Source organism: Archocentrus centrarchus, chromosome 2, assembly GCF_007364275.1.
Source record: "Archocentrus centrarchus isolate MPI-CPG fArcCen1 chromosome 2, fArcCen1, whole genome shotgun sequence".
NCBI lineage: Eukaryota > Metazoa > Chordata > Actinopteri > Cichliformes > Cichlidae > Archocentrus > Archocentrus centrarchus.
This window is the reverse complement of record NC_044347.1, coordinates 1,174,595-1,197,741: the sequence shown is the minus strand read 5'-3', so window position 1 is coordinate 1,197,741 and position 23,147 is coordinate 1,174,595. Positions and strand designations below refer to the sequence as shown.

At 41.8% G+C, this 23,147-nt stretch overlaps 1 protein-coding gene and 1 pseudogene across 2 annotated transcripts; both read right to left on the bottom strand.

Moving 5' to 3' along the window:
* The window catches only part of LOC115791158 (NACHT, LRR and PYD domains-containing protein 12-like), a 1,329,445-nt pseudogene that overhangs the window by 536,044 nt on the left and 770,254 nt on the right, over positions 1-23,147 (bottom strand).
* On the bottom strand, positions 797-21,033 carry LOC115791345 (zinc finger protein 135-like). 2 transcript variants are annotated; one of them, XM_030745502.1, is made up of 4 exons: positions 20,823-21,033; positions 15,719-15,805; positions 13,595-14,191; positions 797-3,393 (listed from the first exon to the last, which is right to left on the bottom strand). In XM_030745502.1, the coding sequence occupies exons 2-4, from the start codon at positions 15,734-15,736 to the stop codon at positions 2,698-2,700; spliced, it is 1,311 nt and encodes a 436-aa protein (XP_030601362.1). In that variant the 5' UTR covers positions 15,737-15,805; positions 20,823-21,033; the 3' UTR covers positions 797-2,697. The 2 variants fall into 2 exon arrangements, with proteins under 2 accessions (XP_030601362.1, XP_030601363.1); XM_030745503.1 differs by having other exon boundaries at positions 15,719-15,791.

The window sequence follows — 23,147 nt, the reverse complement described above, 5'->3', positions numbered from 1 at the left end:
CAAACAGACTCAACAAACGAATGGAAGGTCCCAGAGCTGATTCAGTTTCTGCAAAATGAAGTGCAAAGCAGAGAACGGGCGCTTCAGCTTACCAGACCAGGCCACACGTCGAAGGACCTGAGCCCACAACAGAAGCATGTGGGTAAGCCGTCCTACGTCTGCGATAAACCCAGAAAATGGAGCATCCCATCAGCGACTGCTTTGCACACGGCCAACGTCGGGCCCCGGTCCTGTGTGTATTGTGACAGTAATGACCATAAACCAGAGAACTGTCCTGATTATACAGTAAGTGCACGGAAAGATAAGCTGAAAAATTAGGATTGTATTATGTCTGCTTAGGCCCAAAACATATTGCAAAATACTGCAGAGTGAAGATTTTGTGCGTGCAGTGCAAACGAAAACACCACTTCTCAGTTTGTGAGCGGTCTGAAGCTAAGCCAGATATTGACAGTAATAGTGGAAATTGGTGTTGCTAGGATATGATCAACTGTTCCGTTGACAGCGGTTACTTTTCTGTTCAATAAAAAACTGAAGTTTAACCGTTCAGAAAAAGACATCGAAGCCTCCGTCATGATTGCAGAGGCCTTCACTACGTAATATACATTATATCTGATAAACACAACATTCATATGGAACTAGATTATTATTATTGTGCAATCATGTGTACATATACATTTGTTCTCTTGAACTCTGTTACATTTACACAATAAGGCCTGATTTTAATGACTAACAAATACAAAGTGAGAGGAAATGTGTGTGAGTGTGGTCACATTCACCAACATAAACATCAGAGGGCTTCAGGTTCAGGTGAGTTTATTTGCTCCTGCAGGTACATTTGGTTTGCATTCAGCAGCTCATCCATGTGAAAATGAAAACCTTTCCAAACATCCCAGAAACAGAATCAAACACAGTGAAGGAAAAAGAAGAACAAATCCACCCTACATGATGGAAGACAAACACTCGTTTGTTCATCCGGCTGCTGGGAAATAAAAATCTGTGTTTATGGTCTCAAAAATCAAACAGGTCCAAGGCGCTCTTCATCATCTTCATCAGTGTCAGTGTTCCAGCCTTCTTACTGACAGAGACATCAGCCACTGCCTGCCACACTAAAGCAAAGGCAGTAACAGACAAAGCATTAAACAGCATTAAGACAAGAGGACTGGGCCATGGCTGCTCTCACTGTCCTGGAGCTGACCAACAACAACAGATCATCTGGAAACTTTAAAAAGCTCCTGAGATGTTTCTGATGTGCTGCTGTTTTTACCTTCTTTGCTGCCTCACCCCCATTTCCTCAAGAGGCTTTGACTTCTGCAGGCCGCCCCTGGAAATAAGAACGACTTCTTTGTCTGATTAAATAAAGGTCACACTGACTCACTGCTCCATCTTGTGGTACAGATTGGTATTACACAGAAGTACAGCCTCAGTTCAGCTTCAGTTCACATCTTTTTTGGACATAAAGACACAGCAGCTGCTGTTTCACATCCTGGTGATGGTTTTAGTTCATGTTGGAAGGTTTTCAGAGCAGCTGGTGTGAAATCATTTAGAGTCCTGGGAGAACTGGATTTAGGAGCAGGGATTACCACAGCATCTTTCCATCCACTCGCTGCATGCTGTGTCTGTGAAGACTTCCTGGAACTGAAATATGTGACTCAGCTGGTGGGAGAAATATTTGAGTGAATGACTGCAGATCCTGTTGATCCACGAGTCTCTTTTCCACATTCTTTAGGTCAGAGTTAAAATGCTGATCATGTTTAAGTTTACAGCCATGACTAAAATCAAAAGCATTAAAAGGATTATAAAAAGATTCAAAGCTAACTCAGTGGGCAGATGTCTGAGACTTGGATTTCTACATCACTGTGAGTCATTCACAAAGATGCTGTGTTTGAATTGTAATACCTGCTCTGTACTTCCTAAATCTGTCCTCTTCCTGACAACACTTCCACATATTACTGCAATACAAAGAAAAGTAACACAAACTAATGAAAAGGAAACAAAGAAAAACCTACAATAATATAAATCTACACTTGGAACAAACTGAACTGGATTAAATACAAAATTACAAAAGAAAGATTTAAATTAATTAAAAACAAACTAGAACAACTCTGACTTAGTTATTGTAGTGGTATAAATGGATATTAATGACCTGATAATATTCATAACAACAGACAGTTTCACCTGTGAGAAATATTTAGTTTAATAATTAAATTCTAATGAGACATGTCTGTTGTTATTGATGGCTGCTGCTTATTAAACACAGTAGTAGCACATCTGGGACAATAATGCCAATCTGTTGTTCTCTGCCTTACTCTCTGAGTCTTATATGGCTCTAACATCTGGTTTATGATGCCTATAGGATTGGCTAGAAATGGTTTCAGCTAAGAGGGCCTCAACTATAATGCATGTCTTACAGTGACAGACAATACCATATATGAAGTTTAAACACAGGCGTATCAGATACTATAATAGAAAAGAAATTTCTATAATACAAGTACTACTACTAAATACTACTGTTTCTGAAATAATTAAAATTGAACTGGAAAATCTGGGATAACATTTTAAAGGATTAATAAAATTCCTCAAAGAAAAAGAAAAACCTTGATGTATATATCTGTACTTGCAGCTTCCTAAATGTCAGATTCAGGATTATTCTCTGCAAGTCCAGAAATCAGAGCTACCTCATCAGATCCAAGTGTAACATTAGCTGACATTCTTTACAGGAGATTCCATCGGAATTCTGTGGAGCCGGATCTCAAGGTTTTTAAGTTTGACCCTGCAACCAGAAGAGGATCTTTGTGTGTCTGCAGATTCACTGTGATCCAATGATGGGAATGATTTCAGCTCTGCATGATCACGCTGATGTTTGGACAGAGCAGATAATGAAGTGAATGTTTTCGCACATTGGTAACAGTGAAACAGTTTCTTTGCAGCGTGGTATCGTTTGTGGTAGGAGTATGAACTGAGATTCTTGAAGCTCTTGTTACAATGGTCACACCTGTAGTTCCCTTCAATATGTGTACCTTCATGATCGTTACGATTACCTGAACATGAGAAGCTTTTCTCACAGTGTCTGCACTTGTATGGTTTCTCTCCTGTGTGGACTCGTTTATGTACTTTAAGCTGACCTGCAGTGATGAAGGATGACCCACACTGGTCACAGACGTGATTTTTAACCCCACTGTGGATGAGTTCATGTTTTTTTAATTCACTTGCTGTGGGGAAGCTTCTCCCACATTCTTTGCAGTAGTTCAGTTTGTGTCCAGTGTGTCTACGCTGATGTCTTTGTAGGTTCTGCTGATGATTGAAGGTTTTCCCACAAAGGTCACAGCGAAACGCTTTCCCACCACCACAGCGACGACAGGACTGAGAACTGGATCCATCTGTGTGGCTCTGCTTCTACACAAAGACACAAAGACAGAGTAACTCAGAGAATCCTTCAACATTTTTATCAGAGGTGGGAAGTAATGAAGCACAAATACTTTAGTACAGTAACAAAGTAGATTTTTCAGGTATCTGTACTTTACTTGAGTATTTATTTTTCTGACTACTTTTTACTTTTACTTCCTACATGTTTACACAAGTATCTGCACTTTCTGCTTCTTACATGTTTAAAACAGACTCATTACTTTATGTTTAACGCGTCTGAGAAAAGTTAGCATTTCTGGTCAGTGCAGGGGGGGGGGGGGGGGGGGGGTACAGATACAGTAGAGGGAGAGGCTCCTGCAAAGCTCACTCGGAGATCGGAAACAGCAAGAGGAATTTGTGCTTTACATAAAAGGTACACACGGGAACGGTGAGGAACATGAGTGACAGAAAACATAAAGCACACAAAGTGTGTGCAGTTTGTCACACAGTGTGTCTGCGAGCTAAAAGAAGAGCTGCTGTATTTCAGGGAGAGCAAAGAATGAGCAATAACTTCACTCAGATGGAGAAAGATGGAAGAAAGAGGAAGGAGAGCAGCAGCAGGTCAGCTGATCACAGCCTGCACACCAACATCATTTACTGCAGCTACAATAGAAAGCTGTGATTCTTCTCCCCATGCAGAGACACTACAGCTGATCTTAGGGTTCCTCCACCTGCTGAATCCCACTGTAACCCCTGAGTATCCTCATGTTGGTGTTTAGGTGGAGGCACAGTCACCCTCTGCTATGGAGGACACAGAGAACAGAGCTGTGTTTAAATTCCCTTTCACAGTTTGTGTCCTACAGAACAGATTCAAGCTGAGTGCATTCATTAGAATTAAAATTTAGATTGGAATAACATTTGTATTCTCATGTATTATTTTATATTATTACAATAATATATAATGAGATTCAGTTTTACAAAAAAATATCAGGTAGAAACGTCCTCCAAAGACCTACTTTTACTTTGAGTACATTTCAGAGCCTGTACTTTTTTACTTTCACTTAAGTAAAGAAGTTGAACCAGTACTTCTATTAGTACTAGTTTTTAACATAAATACTTGTACCCTTCTTCGAAGAGTGTTAAGTCTATTATGAGAGTGGAACCCAGGAAGTGTCCCATTTCTTTTGAATGAATGATGAATGAATGAAGTTTATTGCCATGTGGGTGAACAAGTTCACACATTGGAAATTGCAGTTACAGAACACCATCCAAGAATACACAAAACACAACACACATGGGGGGATATGTGTCCTCGGGTCATGCAGCCGACTTGCAGCGCTACCTTTGGCAGGAGGAGAAAACAACACATCATGGGGAAGTTAGGTTAAAAAGTGCTCAAAAAGAGCACTATACCAGGGTCCAAAAAAACCACCTTAGCAAAGCATTTGCACATGTAAAGCTAGGACAGCGGCGGTAGGTGAGGTCAGGTCAGGAGGGGATGCAGACGGAGACGAGAGGTGGGGGCATTGTGGAGCCAGATGCCAGGTTCCAGCCAAAACAGTTCGCTGATAGTGGTGGAATTTCATCAGCGGCCGTGGTACACCAGACCCAGCTTCACAAATCACAACGCAGAGTGGGGGAGAGAGCAGCCGCACACAGAGCCCTGGAGAGAGATATGGTTGCCAACCCAAGGCCGGCAGGGGAGCCGAATTCCTGATAACAAATGTTGTTTTGGAACAGGCTGCTTGTTTTTCCAACAGCCTTCAGTCTTACTGGGAAACCATTCGAAAATCCAATATTCCAAATTCGTTGATTGCCGTCCTCACTGTGCAGAACCGAACTATATCTCCTGATCTAACCCCCCTCGCCTGCGAGCTCGCTAATCTTGCGGCTCAGGTCCACCAGGCTTTGAGTCTGAGTTTGTACGGCTCTGCTCAGCCCCTCCACCTGGGTCGGCAGCCTCTGCAGATGTCGAACCGTCGTCCAGATTTTCTTAATTTGCCAGTAAAGCAGGTATCCACCAAGCCCAAACAGAGAAGATGCCGCTACCAAAAGGCCGAATATATATGCGTCTTCCACGTCTTCCACTCCAAGGGCTGAGAAGCACACCGGTCTCCACGAGCTCCAAGAGTCGATGACGTATCCAACCGGGTCTGTTCCACTCGGACACGCAGGCTCCCCTGTCCCGGATCTCATAGTGGAAAAAATTCGATCAATGATGGAGAATGCCCAGTTTGCCAGATCCATGGTTCAATCTTGTTCTTCGGACAGTGTGTAAAAAGACGCTCTCACAGCAAGCAGCAAGCGGAGAGATGGGGAGGGCAGGGAGAGAGAGATAGTGCGACCATCTCCGACAAGAGCAGGAAGAGGAGGTCGTTCTGATTCAGAACCAGCAAATGATTTGAATATTTTTTTACAACCAAGTTAACATTCACAATTTTAATGAAGAACTGGCCGTGTACAGGGATGTTTCTCTAAAACAGTCACTTATTAATATTGAAGCGCCCATTTTATATCCGGTAAAGTTATTTATGGACTCTGGTTAGTCCGGGATGTCAGGTATCTAATGTAAACAGCATTAGCTGGTAGGCTATTTGGCTTTTAAACTGTAGTGTGGCTATTTACAGGTGAGGCATCGCTGGCCTCAGAGAGTCCTCCATCCATCCATCCATCCATTCGCTTCCACTCATCCTGTTCAGGGTCACGGGGGGACTGGAGCCTATCCCAGCTGTCATAGGACGAGAGGCAGGGTACACCCTGAACAGGTCGCCAGGGCCAACACAGAGAGACAAACAACCTCTCACACTCACGTTCTCATTCACACCTATGTAGCCAACCTCAGCAACCCATGACATGACCCATCCAAACCTAACCCCAGTAAGTGCATGTCTTTGGAATGTGGGAGGAAACCGGAGCACCCGGAGGAAACCCACACAAGCACAGGGAGAACATGCAAACTCCACACAGAGAGAGGGAGGGGCCTGGGCCAAGGTGGAATTGAACCCAGACCTTTCAGATGTTATTCTAACTGTGAGGCAGCAGTGCTAACCAATGAATTTTTGCAGGTAGTTTTATCGATCTTTCATTGATAATCTCTTCTCGTAGATTGAAACACTATTGAATTGCCGTATTTCCGTTTCCAAAATGCATGCACATCGCTACCTACGTCATCATTGTTTACAAACAGTAAAAGGGTCTATTGTACCGGTGCCCAAAGTTAAAGCTCCTGAATCCTGAAATGATTATCGTCCCGTAGCTTTAACTTCTCTTGTAATGAAAATATTTGAGAAACTTGTGAGAAATGAAATCTTTTGTGCCACTGAGACAAAATTGGACCCCCTCGAATCCACCTATAGAACAGGGAGGGGTGTGGAGGATGCTGTGTGCACTTTGCTCCACAAGGTTCTGGAGCATCTGGATGCTGCACGTAATTTTTTCCATTTCCTTTTTATAGATTTTTCATCTGCCTTTAACTGCATTCAGCTCCATATTTTATCAAGATGTCTTATTAGTGCATACAATCTTGATTCTGGTATTTTGGCTCATGGTTTTTTTAATGGATAGACCACAGAGAGCGTGAGTCAACAGCATTTTATCAGAGTTGCTTTTATCCTCCACTGGTTCCCTCAGGGATGTGTCCTTTCTCCACTTCTATTTGTTCTCTACACAAATGGGTGTCAGAGCCGCTATCAGAACAGATACATAATGAAACATGCAGATGACTCAGTGATCATTTCTCTGCTCCGTGACACAGATCGTCACCACGGCCCGGTTGTATGTAGACGATTTTGTAACATGGTGTGTGAATTCCTTCCTGGACATAAATGCATCAAAAACAAAGGAACTGATCAAAGACTGTTTTCAGAAAACTTCATCCTTCTGTTCATATTCATGGCCAGGATATAGAGGTAGTGGAGAAATACAAATATTTGGACAACAAACTGTCATTTGATGTGTAAAGGCTCATCAGCGTATGTATTTGTACCGGAAACTTTTAAAGTGGATAATATCTTATTTTTATTTTATTGAGTCTGTTTTAACTTTTTCTTTGCTTTACTTTTCTTTTTCTTTAATATATTGGTTAGATTGGTTCGGCTGCCATTAACACTAGCGATCATTCAATGGTCCCCCTCTCCACCCCCCTTCAGTACCGAGGGGCTCCGTCAAAATATTTTTTATGCTGATTAGCGACTAAAAATAGAGCTGCAGTAGAAACGTAATTTGGAGGATGCTTGTGAATAAAAAGCATTACAGCATTAAACTCATGCAGCGCCCAGTTTTACAACAAAAACACAACAGCAGCTGTTTTAGTGCAGTCTGTCTGCACACCTGCAGCAAGCGCAAAGAGGCGGAGCCGTTACTGAGATTTGAGCTCAGGTGGAGCCAAAGGAGCTCTTGCTCCTGTAACCACCTTAAAACCTTTACTGGGAAACAGCTGGAGGTCCTTCATCAACCACCTGATCAGCAACATGAAGAACAGAGAACTTTGTAGCTGCTCCATCCACCCTGTTTGTTTCACACAGAGAAACATCTGCAGTACGGAAGTTAAAATATGCAGATGAACTGTTAATACGAATATTTATTTCTTATCCGATTACTTGATAAACTGATAGAATACTCGATTACTAAAATAACTGATCATTGCAGCCCTACTTGTATTCAGAAAGCCATAGTCAAACATTAGTTTTCAGCACCAGTGGAGCTGTGAGAGGCCTTTAAGAATAAAAAAACAAAAAACTACAGTTCCCAGCAAGATGATGTCACTTCCTGTTGTTGCATTCGTGATACTTTATGCTTACAACATGGTGGCTGATATTCCAACCTAGGAAATGCTTTCAGCAGCTGATCGTTAAAAAATCTGGATTATGTTTTTGTTGTGTATGTTTTCTATGTGATTTCTGCAAACACATTAGTGGAAGGAAACAGCACTCTGGGACACATTAAATGAACGATATATAAATTTAACTCTTCTGGATTATATGCAAAAATTATCACTCTATCAATTTAATAAGGCCTGATTTAGAGTTCTGCATTGGTCCTTTGTACATAACTGAAAATCCTCTCTGAACCTAACCTGACATGCACCTGGAGAAATGTAACTACAGGTTCACAAAGACTGTGATTACAGTAATCCCTCACTTATCGCGGGTGTTACGTTCCAGGACCACCCGCAATAAGTGAAAATCCATGTAGTAGGGACGCTATATTTATTTTAATACTTGTACACTATTTTAAGTTTTTATAAACCCTCCCCACACACTTATACACCAAATATATAATTACTGTACAACATGTACTACCATACCTGTCAATTTTTGCATTTAAAAATACGTTAAATTTTCCACCGCTGAAAATAGAAGTCGCTATATGACGTCACCGCCCAATTTGCATAATTGGTCATTTGCATGTAGTTGCAATCGAGGCTGTAGGAGAGAGGAAAAACATCTTTGGAGAGACAAATAGTGCAGAAAACACACCCTAAATATGTTTATAACTACAAATAAACTTTATGAAATAACTTAATAACTTTAATGCTTTGCCTGGACTGACATTACGTACACCTACTTTGTCCCGTACTGTTTAATGTTAGAATATCAAATTTAAACAAAAACACTTATGTGGGGTGAGACTGCTTGCTAAGTTCAACCCTCCTCCTTTATCTGGGCCACTGTTGCCAACTTGTGTAAGAAAACTCGCTGTCGGCTCTCAAAGGTTGATAAAGGCCAAAGCGAGGACCGAGGATGAGAGCGGAGGGAACGGGTGGGCAGTCTCGGTGTTTAAGAGAGGTTCGGGGGTTGTTTCGGGCGATGCCAAAGTGTACGAAGGGACGCAGTAAGAAGGCTTTATGTACACAGAACACGGTGACAGCGGAGGATTTCACTGTCGCTTTTTGGGGAAAAAAGGTCACTACGGGGGTTTGAAAATCCGCTAAGTTGGCAACACTGAGCCCAATCGAGGTCAAGTTGTTTTTCCGCGTTTGTTCCCGCTGTCTACGCTAACCTCGCGAGAACTGCCTCCCAGGCAGGTGGCAGTTCTCGCAAGGCTAGTGACAGAATTCAGTTTGGAGCGGCAGGAATACTTTTTCAAACTTATTATATTAAAATACGGGAAAATAATAATACGGGAGGACGGCGGGACAGAGGGGTAAAATACAGGAGTTTCCCGGCCAAAACGGGAGATTTGACAGGTGTGCGTACTAGGCATGTGAAGAACAAGTACCACAAAACAGCGAAAATACCGCAGTAAATATTTTACACTAATATTGATTGAAAACCCGCGAAACAGCGAGTCCGCGAAAAGCAAACCGCGAAGTAGCGAGGGATTACTGTACTGCCTAGACTTCAGAGGTGCTTTCCAATTGCATCAAAAACCCCGTCGCTCAATTAACAAGCGGGAGCAGCATTTACTGGTTAGCATTAGCTTACTAATTATCATTAGCTAAAAAAATATTTCTTGCTAGAACCCTGTAAATAGCATGGCCAGCAATGACGGCAGATATACAACCGCATTCACACTTAGGCAATGTGGGTTAGGCAAAGTGTCTTGCCCAAGGACACAATGACAGCATGTCACCCAGACAGGGACTTGAACCAGCAACCCTCCAGTTGCAAGGTGAGCACCTGCCCACAATGCCACATGAAACAAATTAAATCTGCAAATTGACTTTTTTTCAAAATTTTAACTTTATTCTCAAAATGCACATTTTTTTTTTTTTAATATTCCTTCATAGTCTTCTAATGTTAAACACCACCTATGGGTGCTGTTAATCTACTACACTGAAATAAAAGTTTACTGTAGAGTTTATTGGGTTTTGGATTTTTTTCTTTGTTCCTCCCTGTTAATGTTCATGTGTGTCTTTAACCTGTTAACTGGCAGTGTCCCGCCCGCAGGACATTTGTGGTCCTTTCCGACTTTGAAGCCTTATACCGTCACAGTAACGCTGCAGTCTGCCCTAACGATGCTTTTATATAACAGACTAGACACTCTCAATTGGATTTACACCTCATTTGGCCAATCATGTTATGAAATGGGTTTTCCAGAGCCAATAATAACCAGACAGCATCATTCGACTTTTCTGGACATGGCCCAAATACTCTCCAATCGTTCTGAAAATCTAAAACCACAAATGTATAGCCAATAAAATTCCTGACACATGGGTATATGGCATCTTGGGGTGTGTTTTCACATGGACCCACAATGTTGCTGCACAATGAGTACGTATTACGTGCGCAAAGTCAAGCCGGAAGTAAGACTCTGTGCGCCGCAGTGACTCGAGAGTCTTTACAGTACTTTTTTTTCTCACTAACGGATTGTATAAATATCTCAAAACAAGCTATTTTTCTTCAACAAAGTGACAAAGTGACTCACGAGAGTGGATTATTATTTAATCGAGGACTTTGTCACTGATTCGACCGTTTTATCGCTGTGGAATGAACATGAATGAACAGTTGTTACTCGGAAGGCGTTTCATAGTAAGTCTAAGTTTTTATTCATATTATATGCCATTTAGATGTAAATATGTATGTCTCGATGGGCTTTCACGGCGGTTACACAATGGTTAAGAGCAATGTTTACTGATATTCGTGATATTCGCTTTGTGGTGGGCTTTGGGTTCCTTTGTGTTTGGGGTTTGGGGAAATTGTTTGCGAGGAGGTTGTAGGGTGTATATCAGGACAATTGGGAGGATTGTGGGTTTTTTTTAATGTGTATATGTAGTGTTTACATTCACTTTAACTGTTGATCAGTATGCAATTGAGTATGCAAGTGAGACATCTTCCTGTTCGTCTATCTCTGGCGAGCATCACACGATGCGATGCGATGACGTAGAATTCCATTTCCGGGTCCAAACTGTCATGTGATCAATTTTACGCAATCCTGTGTCCCTGGTTGTTTTAACTTGAAAAAAAACACACTCAGCTGTGATTTTACCGATGAGAAAGAGAAGCGGAAATGGGTGCAGTTGATAAGGTATGTTACAATCATCTTTAATAGTGAACAGTCATTGGTTATACCATTGCTGTTTATTTAGAAGCATTTGGACCCAGAAATGACGTCAGACTTAAAGACCGGATAGCATTCAGCGGCACGTTTAGTCTTCTTCACAAAGAGACCAGTCTTTTGCATGTACTCCAAAAAGTTCAGGAACAGCTGCTTTTTCAGGCGTTTTTGGTGATTTTGGAGCGGCCAGTTAGCAGGTTAATATTGCACACATTTAGCACATAGTGTTGCTGTCTTGTGAACAGTTGGTTGTTGAATACAATTTTATAATGGTATCTTTTTTTGAGTTTTTATTACACAATAGTCACTCTTGCACCTGACAAAGTATGAAAAACTAAAACTAATGAAAACTAAGCATGAAACCAAAAATAAAAACAAGCAAAACAGCTCTGAAAACAAATTAAAACTAACTAAATTAGAGCAAAAAAAAGTCAAAATGAACTAAAACTAAACTATAATGTAATGTTCAAAACTATAACCCTGGTCAGACCCACCCATCCTGTCACATCAACTTTTCTCGAACCAGGATGGCAACTGTGGAAATGTCAATCTCAAGCATTCAATTTGGGACATTAGAAATCAGTGGATGAAGAAACAGAAACTGTGTCCATCTTTTACACTGTCTGTGGTAACATAGCTTACAGGTGTTTTTGCCTGGAGAGAGAAGAATTTGTGTATCAAAGATTGGAAGAATAATATCAAATGGTTTTAAAAGCCCACTTCCACTTCCACTGTGGAAACATTAACATAAACAAGCCATATATAAGACAAAAAGGAATATCACAAGTAAACTGCACAACAGGCAGCCCGTCCAGGACAGATTTTCTGTGCCAAATGTTTGAACTGTGCTAATAGAGCATACGAGGAGATGATTTTTATGTGTTCTATTGGTTTTATTTTATACTTTGAATTTCTTTTAGGACATTCAATTTTTTTTAATTCTATATGCACCTGACTGAAGAAAGGAGCCACTGTAAACCAACATAAAGGCCCATTTATGCAGAAATAACAATAGTAATACAGGGTTGCAACGATTCCTCGAGTCAGTCGAATAATTTGATTATAAAAAAATCCTCGAAGCAAATTTGCTGCTTTGATGCTTTGTTAAAACTCTGCAGCGTTCAGGTGTCTCCGTGTAAGTGGAGCGTTTCACCCACATCAGCACCATTACAGTTCTCGGTAGTTGTCTTCTTCTTGTGGGTTTAATGGCAGTAGACAAACCAGCTTAAAGCTGCATTACCACCACCTACTGGACTGGAGTGCTAATCAGGAGTTAGAAAAAACCCCTCAGATTCTAAAAAGTTCTCCGTCACTGCGACGGATTCCCTTTAACACTGACTGGATTATCGCTGACATGTTTTTCCGCCTCCACCGCTCTCTGTGTGTTTGTTGTGCTCGCTGTGCTGAGAATTTCAGCTGTTATCTTTTTCTCTACTTCAGCTCCCAGAACGGATCGCTATAACCACAGACATAATATTGCTAGCGAGTGCTGCTATTAGCACTAGCGATCGTCCCGTACTGGAAGGACCCCTTCCCCGTCAAAATATTTTTTATACTTTAATTCCTGGTCAGTGACTAAATATAGACCTGCAGTAGAAACGTATTTAGGAGAATGCTTGTGAATATAAAGCATTACAAGATTACGCTCACGCAGCTCTCAACACAACAGCAGCAGTCAGCTGTTTTACATGCAGTCTGTCTTCGCAAAGGGGCGGAGCCGTTAGAGAGACGGTGCACTTAGATGAACTGAAAGAAAATGTTTTTCTAGCGTCCTAACCACCATTAAACCTTTGCTGGGAAACAGCTGGAGGTCCTTCATCAACCACCTGATCAGTAAGTGAAGAAAAGAGAACTTTGTAGCTGCTCCATCCACCCTGTTTGTTTCACACAGGGAAAAACTGCAGTACGGAAGTTAAAATATGCAAATGAACTGTTAATACAAAAAAAAAAAAAGAGTATTTCTTATCCGATTACTCGAGTAAGTGATGGAATAATCGATAGAATACTCGACTAATAAAATAATCAATAGCTGCAGCCCTAAAACCATGATTTACCAGGAAACTGCCAGAATCTAAAATATTACAGTGATAATAATGTTTGGCACTACAAAAAGTAATAATTTAGATTTGTGTGATCATGGAAGCAAAAATCATAACTGAAATTAAAATGTGATGATTCTCCCAGTGCTACATGCAGTAGAATTGCTAACATGCTAGAGGAGAGTTGTTCCAAACTGTCAGGCTAAAATACATACCTCACAGTAACTGCACTTGTAGAGTCTCTTTCTGCTGTGGATCTGTTGGTGTCCTTTCAGGGTATGTGGATCTTTAAAAGTCTTATCACACAGGTCACAGTGATAAGGTCTCTCTTCACTGTGGGTCAATATATGACGGCGTAAATCTGAGTATGCTGCACACTTTCTGCCACACTGATCACAGCAGTAAGCATTGTGTCCAGTGTGAATGCGTAGGTGTCTGTCTCGGTTCCCTATGCGGGTAAAAGTTTTTCCACAAATGTCACAGCTGTATGCTTTAATTCCAGAGTGGGTAACTTGATGCTGCCGTAAGGTGGTAATAAGAGAAAAGGCTTTGCCACACTGGTCACAGCTGTATGGTTTCTCTCCACTGTGAATGAGTTGATGCTTTTTTAAGCCTGCAGCCTGGGTAAAAGACTTTCCACACAAGTCACAATTAAAGGGTCTCTCTCCAGTGTGGATGAATTGATGTTTTTTTAATGAGCCCTTACTACTAAAGCCCGTCCCACACTCATCACAGGTGTATTCTTTTTCTCTCTTCTCTGTGTGAGCTTTGTCAGCCTCCTGAGAGCACTGACTTCTCAGTCCATGTTGGTCCTGCAGTGACAGAGATACAAACAGAGGCAGTGAGTGAAATGCATTCGTGGAACAACCTGAACCTTCAAACTCCTCCCATTGATACTAGTTTTAGACCTGAGGTTGGAGCATTGCACCAAACACCTGGTACTGGTAAAATCTGTTAAGACCAAATCATTTTTATTATGTCCTGAACCGTTCCATTGTAGCCCTGGCTTTATGTTTAGGGTCGTTGTCCTGCTGGAAGGTGAACCTCCGCCCCAGTCTCAAGTCTTCTGCAGACTCCAACAGGTTTTCCTCCAACATTGCCCTGTATTTGGCTCCATCCATCTTCCCATCAACTCTGACCAACTTCCCCGTCCCTGCTGAAGAGAAGCAGCCCCAGAGCATGATGCTGCCACCACCATATTTGACAGTGGGGATGGTGTGTTCAGAGTGATGTGCAGCGTTAATTCTCCACCACACACAGCGTTTTGCATTTTGGCCAAAAAGTTCCATTTTGGTCTCCTCTGACCAAAGCACCTTGTTCCACATGTTTGCTGTGTCTCCAACATGGCTTCTGGCAAACTGCAAACGGGACTTTTTATGGTTTTCTTTAACAATGGCTTTCTTCTTCCACTCTTCCATAAAGACCACATTTGTGCAGTGCACCACTAATAGTTGTCCTATGGACAGATTCCCCACCTGAGCTGTGGATCTCTGCATTTGGTCCAGAGTCACCATGGGCCTCTTGGCTGCATCTCTGATCAGTGCTCTCCTTGTTGGGCCTGTAAGTTTAGGTGGACGGCCTTGTCTTGGTAGGTTTACAGTTGTGCTGTACTCTTTCCATTTCTGGATAATGGATTGAACAGCGCTCCGTGAGATGTTCAAAGCTTGGGAAATCTTTTTATAGCCTAAGCCTGCTTTAAACTTCTCCACAACCTTCTTCCTGACCTGTCTGCTGTTCTTTGGACTTCGTGATGCTGTTTACTCCCCAATATTCTCTTAACCAACCTCTACACTTTTCAGTTTTTTATTCGTAAAAAATGTTTTGAATCATGTATAATTTTCTTTCTACTTCACAATTGTAACCACTTTGTGTTGGTCTTTCACATTAAATTACAGTGAAATATATTTATGTTTGTGGTTGTAATGTGACAAAATATGGAAAAGTTCGAGGGGTATGAATACTTTTGCAAGACACTGTAAGTGTAACTCTTCTGGATTATATGAAAAATTATCACTCTATCGATCTAACAAGGCCTGATTTAAAGTTTTGTGTCGGTCCTACGTACATAACTGAAAATCCTCTGAACCTAACCTGACATAAACCTCGAGAAATGTAACTACACGCTGACCTCAAAAAAATTTCTGGCTATAACTGTGATAACAAAGCAGTTATCAGATCTCTCACTGAGTTTCTCATCACACAAACAAATGTAAAATGTGACCTTTGTATTTGGTCTTGTTGTAACTTCAGTGCTAACTGGGACCATAATAAACCAAACCAACAGCAGCTGATGAAGTCACACAGTTTCAATAATAGTGTAACACTGAGATTTTTCTCACCTGTTGTGTTGAACTCATTGTTTCCTCTGTAGAGGCTGAAAATGTTCCTCTGCTGCTCCGTCAGACTCTCCTCCTCCTGATGATCAGCTGCAGGAGAACAGATCTTTATTAGAAGCTACCACACTGCACTGTTTGGGGGAATGAGCCCTTTAAGGCTGCATTTGGATTTATACACTTCTGTGGGACACGGCCGGTTCCAGCCTGCTATGTTAGGGTGGGCATCTAGAAACAGTAGGTGGAAACTTGTTGGAAACAAAGACAGAAGGTCTGAAGAGCCGACTAGTAACCCACAGGTTTGTGGTTGGAGTCCCTTTTCAAGCTGGACCGCAGCGACTGGGAGGTTTTCAGACCTGTTACTGCCATGACGCCTCTGTCCATACTTGAGAGAGATGTAAATACACCCTTTATAGACAGAACACCCACAAAGCTGCTGGACTAGACTAATTCTACTTTCCCACCTCCGAGGAGCCGGTGCTCGTGCCAGTGCTGGTGTCGGTTTCAATGAACCGGTGAAAAGCTTAAGAACGGGCCCGCGTTCCCACCGCGTTTCTGTGAACTGCTCCTTTACGTATGAGTGTGGGCGGGTCCTCGTCTGGACACGAAGCTGAAGCGCACAAACGTGGGAGAACACGCTCCCCTTTCTGTGCTGCAAATATGTTTTAGGGTCCAAACCAAACTACTGCAGCATCTGTGTGCAGCACAGAGGGAAACACAGACAGCGATTAGAGCAAGACGACAAGTACACACTTTGTGTCCTTTTATCTGTGATATGAACTGATACAAAGCAGCAAGTTCAGCCTTAGAGCCCAACCTAATTCACAGCCGTGAAAATCGCTTCTCTTTTCTCATTAATACACATGTAATATGGTAGAAAACTTGATGTTGAGACGGCAGAGTCACGCCCTTCTGCTGCTTTCGTCACACGTTCTTGGTTCCAGACCAGCTAGTTTGCGGGGAAAGGGGAGCGTGTTCTCCCACGTTTGTGCCCTTCGGCTTCGTGTCCAGACGAGGACCCACCCACACTCATACACAAAGGAGCAGTTCACAGAAACGTGGTGGAAATGCGAGCCCGTTCTTTCAAACCAGCACCGGCAGCTTGGAAAAGTAGTATAAGTGGATCATCGCTGACATGTTTTTCCACACCTCCACCACTCTCTGCCATGTTTGTGTGTTGTGCTCACTGTGCTGACAATTTCAGCTGTAGTTGTTTTCTCCAGAGCGGATCACTATAACCATAGACATGTTGCTAGCGAGCGCCATTTGCACATTAACAATGTGTCTTTGAGCTACAGCCCTTTTTGTCTTCATGGCGAAACACCGAACGTTGCCATCCTGCCAGGTTCACGCCCTTTGGCGAAAACTCACAGTTCTGAAAACAGTACAAGACCAACTTGTTAAGGCTTCCCAGGGGAAATTTGAGATGGTTCTACTCAACCACCTTGGAGCTGAACCTCAAAGTGTAAAACAAGACATTTCCTGTTCCCACTAGGTGGCACTGCGACTGTTATTAAATATTGTCATGTGTATGTGTTCAGGGGTGGACCATCATCCCACTGAAGAAGTCTGATCCAGACTGGATTATGTAGGTATGAATGAGAGCCAATTAAAATTTCCTGGCGAATGATCAAAATTCACAGGGGGATATTGGCCATGCCCCCTTGGCAAAAAGTCACCATCTTTTAAATTTAGATTCCCCTTGGTGTGTAGATTAGACAAACCAAATATGAAGTTGATAACATCCAAAACCTCTGAGTTATTAGAAAAAGTCTGAGGGGTGCAAATCACCAAATTTGCATAATTAATTTAAAATGGTGGACTTCCTGATTAAAATGCTCAAATTTTCACCAGACCGACGTGTGAATAATTCCATGAGTTTTTGAGCATGTTTAGGCCCTCAAAAGAGCAATTCGTTTGGCTCAATGTCCAAAGCAATTACAATAAGGCCTTTGCACAGTTGTGCTCTAATAAAGTGTTCAAAGATTTTGGTGACATTTCTATCACCCTACAGGCTAAATGGGATGTCGTATAGTGTCCAAACTTCATTTCCTTATAACTATCCATGTGATGGGTCCATCCTGCGGATTTGATCAAAATCAGTTGATTTTCATTTACCCATTTCAGGCCTGCTATGGCCATGGGTCCAAGGGCGTAGGAATGAGTTTACTATTGGGGGGGACACATATCGGACACCCGACAGATCCGTAAATACTCGGAGCAAAGCATAAAAAAATGCTATATTGATCACGTGTCTATCGCAATACATATTGCTATTGATTTATTGCCAGCCCTAAGATTTATACATTACATCTCATATGCTGTCAACTCTGTTAACAGCATCACCTGACCCTTACAATAAAGGTTTTCATTTATTTTAAGACCTGACCTCGAGCCCTGCACCACCCTCTCTTTTTCCTTCTCCTTTGTGCTGCATTGCTGCTCCTAAACATACAAAATGGTTTCAGAGATGAGGCTCAGCTCCTGAACCTAAAGGTGGCTCATTTTATATTAAATGAGAAAAAAAAAATCCATTTATTGGTCACTATGGAGAAGCATTTCACCAACTCTAGTGGGGTGTTGAACTGCACCTGGCAACCTAAACATAACCTGACCCATACTCTTATAAATACTGTGGAAATAATGAAAACATTATTGAAAATTTACCTTGGAAAAAAACTGACATCAGTCCTCACCTGTTCTTTCTGGATCTGTTATAATTAATGTGTTTTTTAAAGCTGACCTCACACCCTGAAGCTCCACCTGGCTCTCCTCCCTGAACCAGTTCTTCTCATGATCAAACTGTTTAGTTTTATATTTAACAGTAATAAGAGGCCAATACATATTTCACTAAACTAACTTAAGATCTCGTCTGAGTGTCTGAGTTTCTTCAGCCTCTCCACCTTTCATTGCTTCAACTGAGTCATTACTCTGTGTACTACCATTCTCCTGATAAGATATCATTGCACCAGAGGAGGCAAAAGTACTGACAGTCTGTACTTAAGTAGAAGTACAAGTAGTTGTGTTAAAAAATACTCTGGTAAAAGTCCTGTCCTCTTTCTCCATCTCTGAGTGAACTTCTCTCTCTTTGCTCTCCCTTTATGGAAGCTGAGAGCGGCCATGGTACGTATAAACTTTTTTCTGATGGTTTTCTTGAGATAACGAGATAAATAAGTCGTTATCCCGAGAAAACGAACTGTGTTTTCTCGTGATAACGAGTTAATTTACCGATGGTTTTCTCGAGATTACGAAATGATTATCTTTTCTTTAATGCTCATGATCAGTTTCTCAGTGCTCTTTAAACCGTTACAAGAACGGACTCGGACTGGTGTGACAGGCATTTGAAGAAAGGAATCAGGTTTAACACACACTAATCATCCCGTTAAAAACAAAGTTCGTTTTCTCGAGATAACGAGTTATTTAACTCGTTATCTCGAGAAAACCATCAGAAAAAAGTTTATACGTACCATGGCCACTCGGCTTCCGTACCTCCCTGAAATACAGCAGCTCTTCTTTTAGCTAGCAGACACACTGTGTGACAAACTGCACACTTTGTGTGTTTTCTGATATTTGTTGAGCATTTAGAAACGTTGCATTTACCTGCCACACGTTACTCCCTTCATGCTCGCTCCTCTTCAGTAGCGCTAGCTAAGCTGTTTATGTCCCGTGAGCACGACTTACGGACTCGGTCCGGCCCGCTGTGACCCCTGATTATAGCGCTATAAATGATCCATTAATTATATGGGTTTGTGTATTTATTCCCTTTGTACGAGATAAGCCCGGTGATGGAGGATACACCAGTACGATTGTCTCTTATATGTTATTATTCCTCCGTTTAGGCTCAGATCGTTTGTTTGACGGCGCACTGACCGGAAACGCAAACTTCTCTCTGACGTGTTAAAAAAGTAACGAGTCTGTTTGAAAATGTAAGAAGTAGAAAGTACAGATACTTGTGTAAAACTGTAGGGAGTAAAAGTAAAAAGTACTCAGAAAAATAAATACTCAAGTAAAGTACAGATACCTGAAAAATCTACTTAAGTACAGTAACAAAGTATTTGTACTTCGTTACTTCCCACCTCTGCATTACACATATCTAATATACTGTCGTACATGTTGATACTTTATGATCAGGTGTTGCCCTTGTGTTGTGTAACTGTTACACTGATGTTACTCTGTTTAAAAAAACAAAGTGAGTCCTGCTGCTGTTCCAGCCTTTTCATTGGTGGGGACGTTGTGCTGACATGAGATAACATGTTGGCTATTTTAGCTAACTTCTAGACAAAGATAGCAGATAAATATTGGACGAGTGACCATCCCAGGATTAAGATGACTGAAAAAGATTTGGTTTCTATATATGAAAGGAAAGTGACAACAAGGCGTTATAGACGAGCCATATTCACATTCCCGACAGATCGGATTTCCAATGGAAACAGTGATGAAAAAATGCACAATTTCTTTCTGCTCAACCTAACATATCGTTGCTCAGGAATGAGATATAACCATAATTCATATTGCAAATTGTTCAGTGAAACAGGCTCTACAATATGGGGTCATAATCAGAAAAGATGGGGTCAATTTAATGTTTATGGGAGTAGCTACTGTTTGTTTGTACTACTGGAAAGAATGTAGAAGTTAAAACACGCAGATGAACTGTTAACATGAAAAAAGTATTTATCTGATTACACAGGTAATAATTGATCGAGTACTTGATTACTAAAATAATCGATAGTTGCAGCCCTAAGCCCGATAGCTAAGAGGTTTGCCCACCCCTGACCTAAAGGCACCATGAAGCCCCCGCTTCCCTGCACACACTGAACCGTACATAACGATGTAGATGCGCAGATGAATTTGTAGCTGCTCTCCCAGGTGTAGCTGCAGCGGTCACTGCTGCGTGTCTTTAGCTTTTTGTCTCCTGCTCTTTGTGTTTTGTCCTGTGTGTTGTTGCTGGGATCTCTGTGCTCCTCTTTTCTCTCCTCTCTCTCCCCTCACCGCCCAGCTGCTCTCTGCGCATCATTTTAGGAGTTCACTTCCTCTCATGTGTTCATCCACAGCAGTTTCTGCTCCAGCTTTCTGCCAAACGCTCAACTGCTAAAGTTAGCTCGATGCTTACCTGTAGCTGAGCCCACAGACAGATTAGCGCTGTTCTCAGGTCACATCCAGGAGATCAGGGTGGGTGATCGATCCAAGTATCGATACGAACGTTGGTAGAGATGTTGGATCGATGCTTTAGTTTGTTTCTCCTCTAACTTCACTTCTTTTGATCAATGAAAAAGCAGCTCCCTCAGCTCCGCTCCGACCACGCAGCCGCACTTTGCTCCGCCCCCTTTTTCCTGCTCTGCTGTGGTTTGTCGCTGGGCGGTCACGTGACTCAGCTGCGCTCAGAAATGTGGGCTGGAAATTCTCTCCAACAGCAGCGACTTATAAAGATAAAGTGAAATCAGCTTCAATTAATAATAATCATCAATAACCTGACTAAATCCAAACTGCAGTGTGGTATCTGACACTCTCTCTGTTTTCAGTTCCACGTTTGGTATCACGTGTGAGGCCACGTTTCTGGGTGAAAGGTCTCTCAGTCTGCACACATCTGGTTTCCATCATTCCAGAGAGGCCTGAAATATGAGGCCAGCCAAAGGCTCTGCATACCAAAAGCCCTCTCCTTTCTCTGCAAACTGGTCGAAACCAGCCCAGAAAGCATGTACGTGTTAGTATTTAAATAACTGTTAGGATAGCTCAGATATATGCACAAATTTATGAAATAAGAAAGTTATATAGTACATTAAAATATAACTAAAATACAGCTGTACAACTACAGAATACTCAGGGGTCACAATCAGATACCACACAAATTATTTGTGCTGCTCCAAAGAAGAGTTCCTGTCCATCCCAAGCCAAGGCTGTGCCTCAGCAGCCAAATACCAGCTGTTGCCACATCATTTTGTGATTGGCAAGAACTTCCTGCCCTTCTCCTGCACGCAAACATCAGGATGATATACAGGAAAAGGGATATTAATCATAACTCTGGTTTTACTTGGCCTGTTGAAGCCATTTCAAAACTGGGACGTAGTTTGAAGTCTGCACTTTGAACTCACACTGAAACAGAGAGACAGCGAATCAGCGTCCTGCTGCTACGTCATCTGAAGTCGACGATGTCATAAATCGATGCGTCTGTGGGGGTTAAATAAATATAAAATCCATCAAACAATTGAGGTAATGCTTAAAAACACACAAAACCATGTTTAGTTTTAATTGTGTTATTTAGCAGTCGATACTTTTCCCATTTTGTGCACGTCACAGTTACCAGGTTTAAACTTTGCACACAGCAACATCGTGAATACTACAGAAGTTTGGTGATAACAGACCAGGGCCGTTTCTCAGTACGTGTTCTTGTGCGGACTTCTGTACTCGAGAACTCGTGGAACGTCATCTGTTCCAAACCTGAGTACGCATAAAGGCAAGTCCTCTGAAAACACCTGGATGTGTTCTCGCTCCGCCCCTTTAATCTGCATTGGTGGTGACTTATGTGGACTTCGTGCGGCCAAGTATCCCAGAATGCACTTCGCAATGGAGACGCTACCTGAAGACCAGACTCACAATTGTAGGTTCAGTTCTGTTGTTGAAATGGCCGTCGTTTAGTTTCAAAAAATACTTTTAATGTGAGAATACAGGCCTTTAAACTTTAAACATGTGCTTAATTTATCAGAACAAACTCTAATTAAAATTTGCTCTGACTTTTTCAGAGACGCTTCATTAGCCCAACAGCCCGTTGAGAACAGCGACCTTTTCTCAGCATGTTGTTTGGACATTTGCTGCTGTCTCTGAAGGCTCACATATAAATCATTTTGTATTGTTATAGTTTGCACAAATGCTATTAAAAATATTGCTTTCTGTTATTCTTGTGCTATGTTTATTGCAATAGGTGACCTTTGAACTTTTAATCAAGGGACAACTGAAGAAGCGGGAGCCCTCACTGAGTGGCAGGAGGCAAATGAGAGCCTCCTCACTGGGAGGAGAAATTCATCCAGGAGTGGATGGGAGTAAGTGCTAATTTTGTTGCCTGTGTGTTTGAGGAAGCTGAAGTGACCGTGTTACCCTTTTGGTGTGTGTGTGTGTGTGTGTGTGTGTGTGTGTGTGTGTGTGTGTGTGTGTGTGTGTGTGTGTGTGTGTGTGTGTGTGTGTGTGTGTATTTGCCTTTCCTCAGGGACTGTCAGGTCTGCAGGGCATCTCAGCCAAACAAGCCAAAAAAAGGAACAATTTAAAAGACAAGTACAAGGAAATCTGACCATTTCCTACAAAAATGAAGTGCTTTATTGTTCATGAGGCTTTATGTCTGAGCCCCTCTTGTTTTACATACAGTGTTAATATATACTACTGTGTTAATATAGCAATTAATACATATTTTCAGGAGCTTAGGGATCCAGCGACAGGCAAAGGGGTG

Bases quoted from the DNA above. Each gene is read 5' to 3' on its own strand.
- LOC115791345 (XM_030745502.1), bottom strand. The intron at 3,394-13,594 runs GTATGTATTTTA...GTCTTTGTGTAG, and splicing joins ACAAGTGCAGTTACTGTGAG to AAGCAGAGCCACACAGATGG.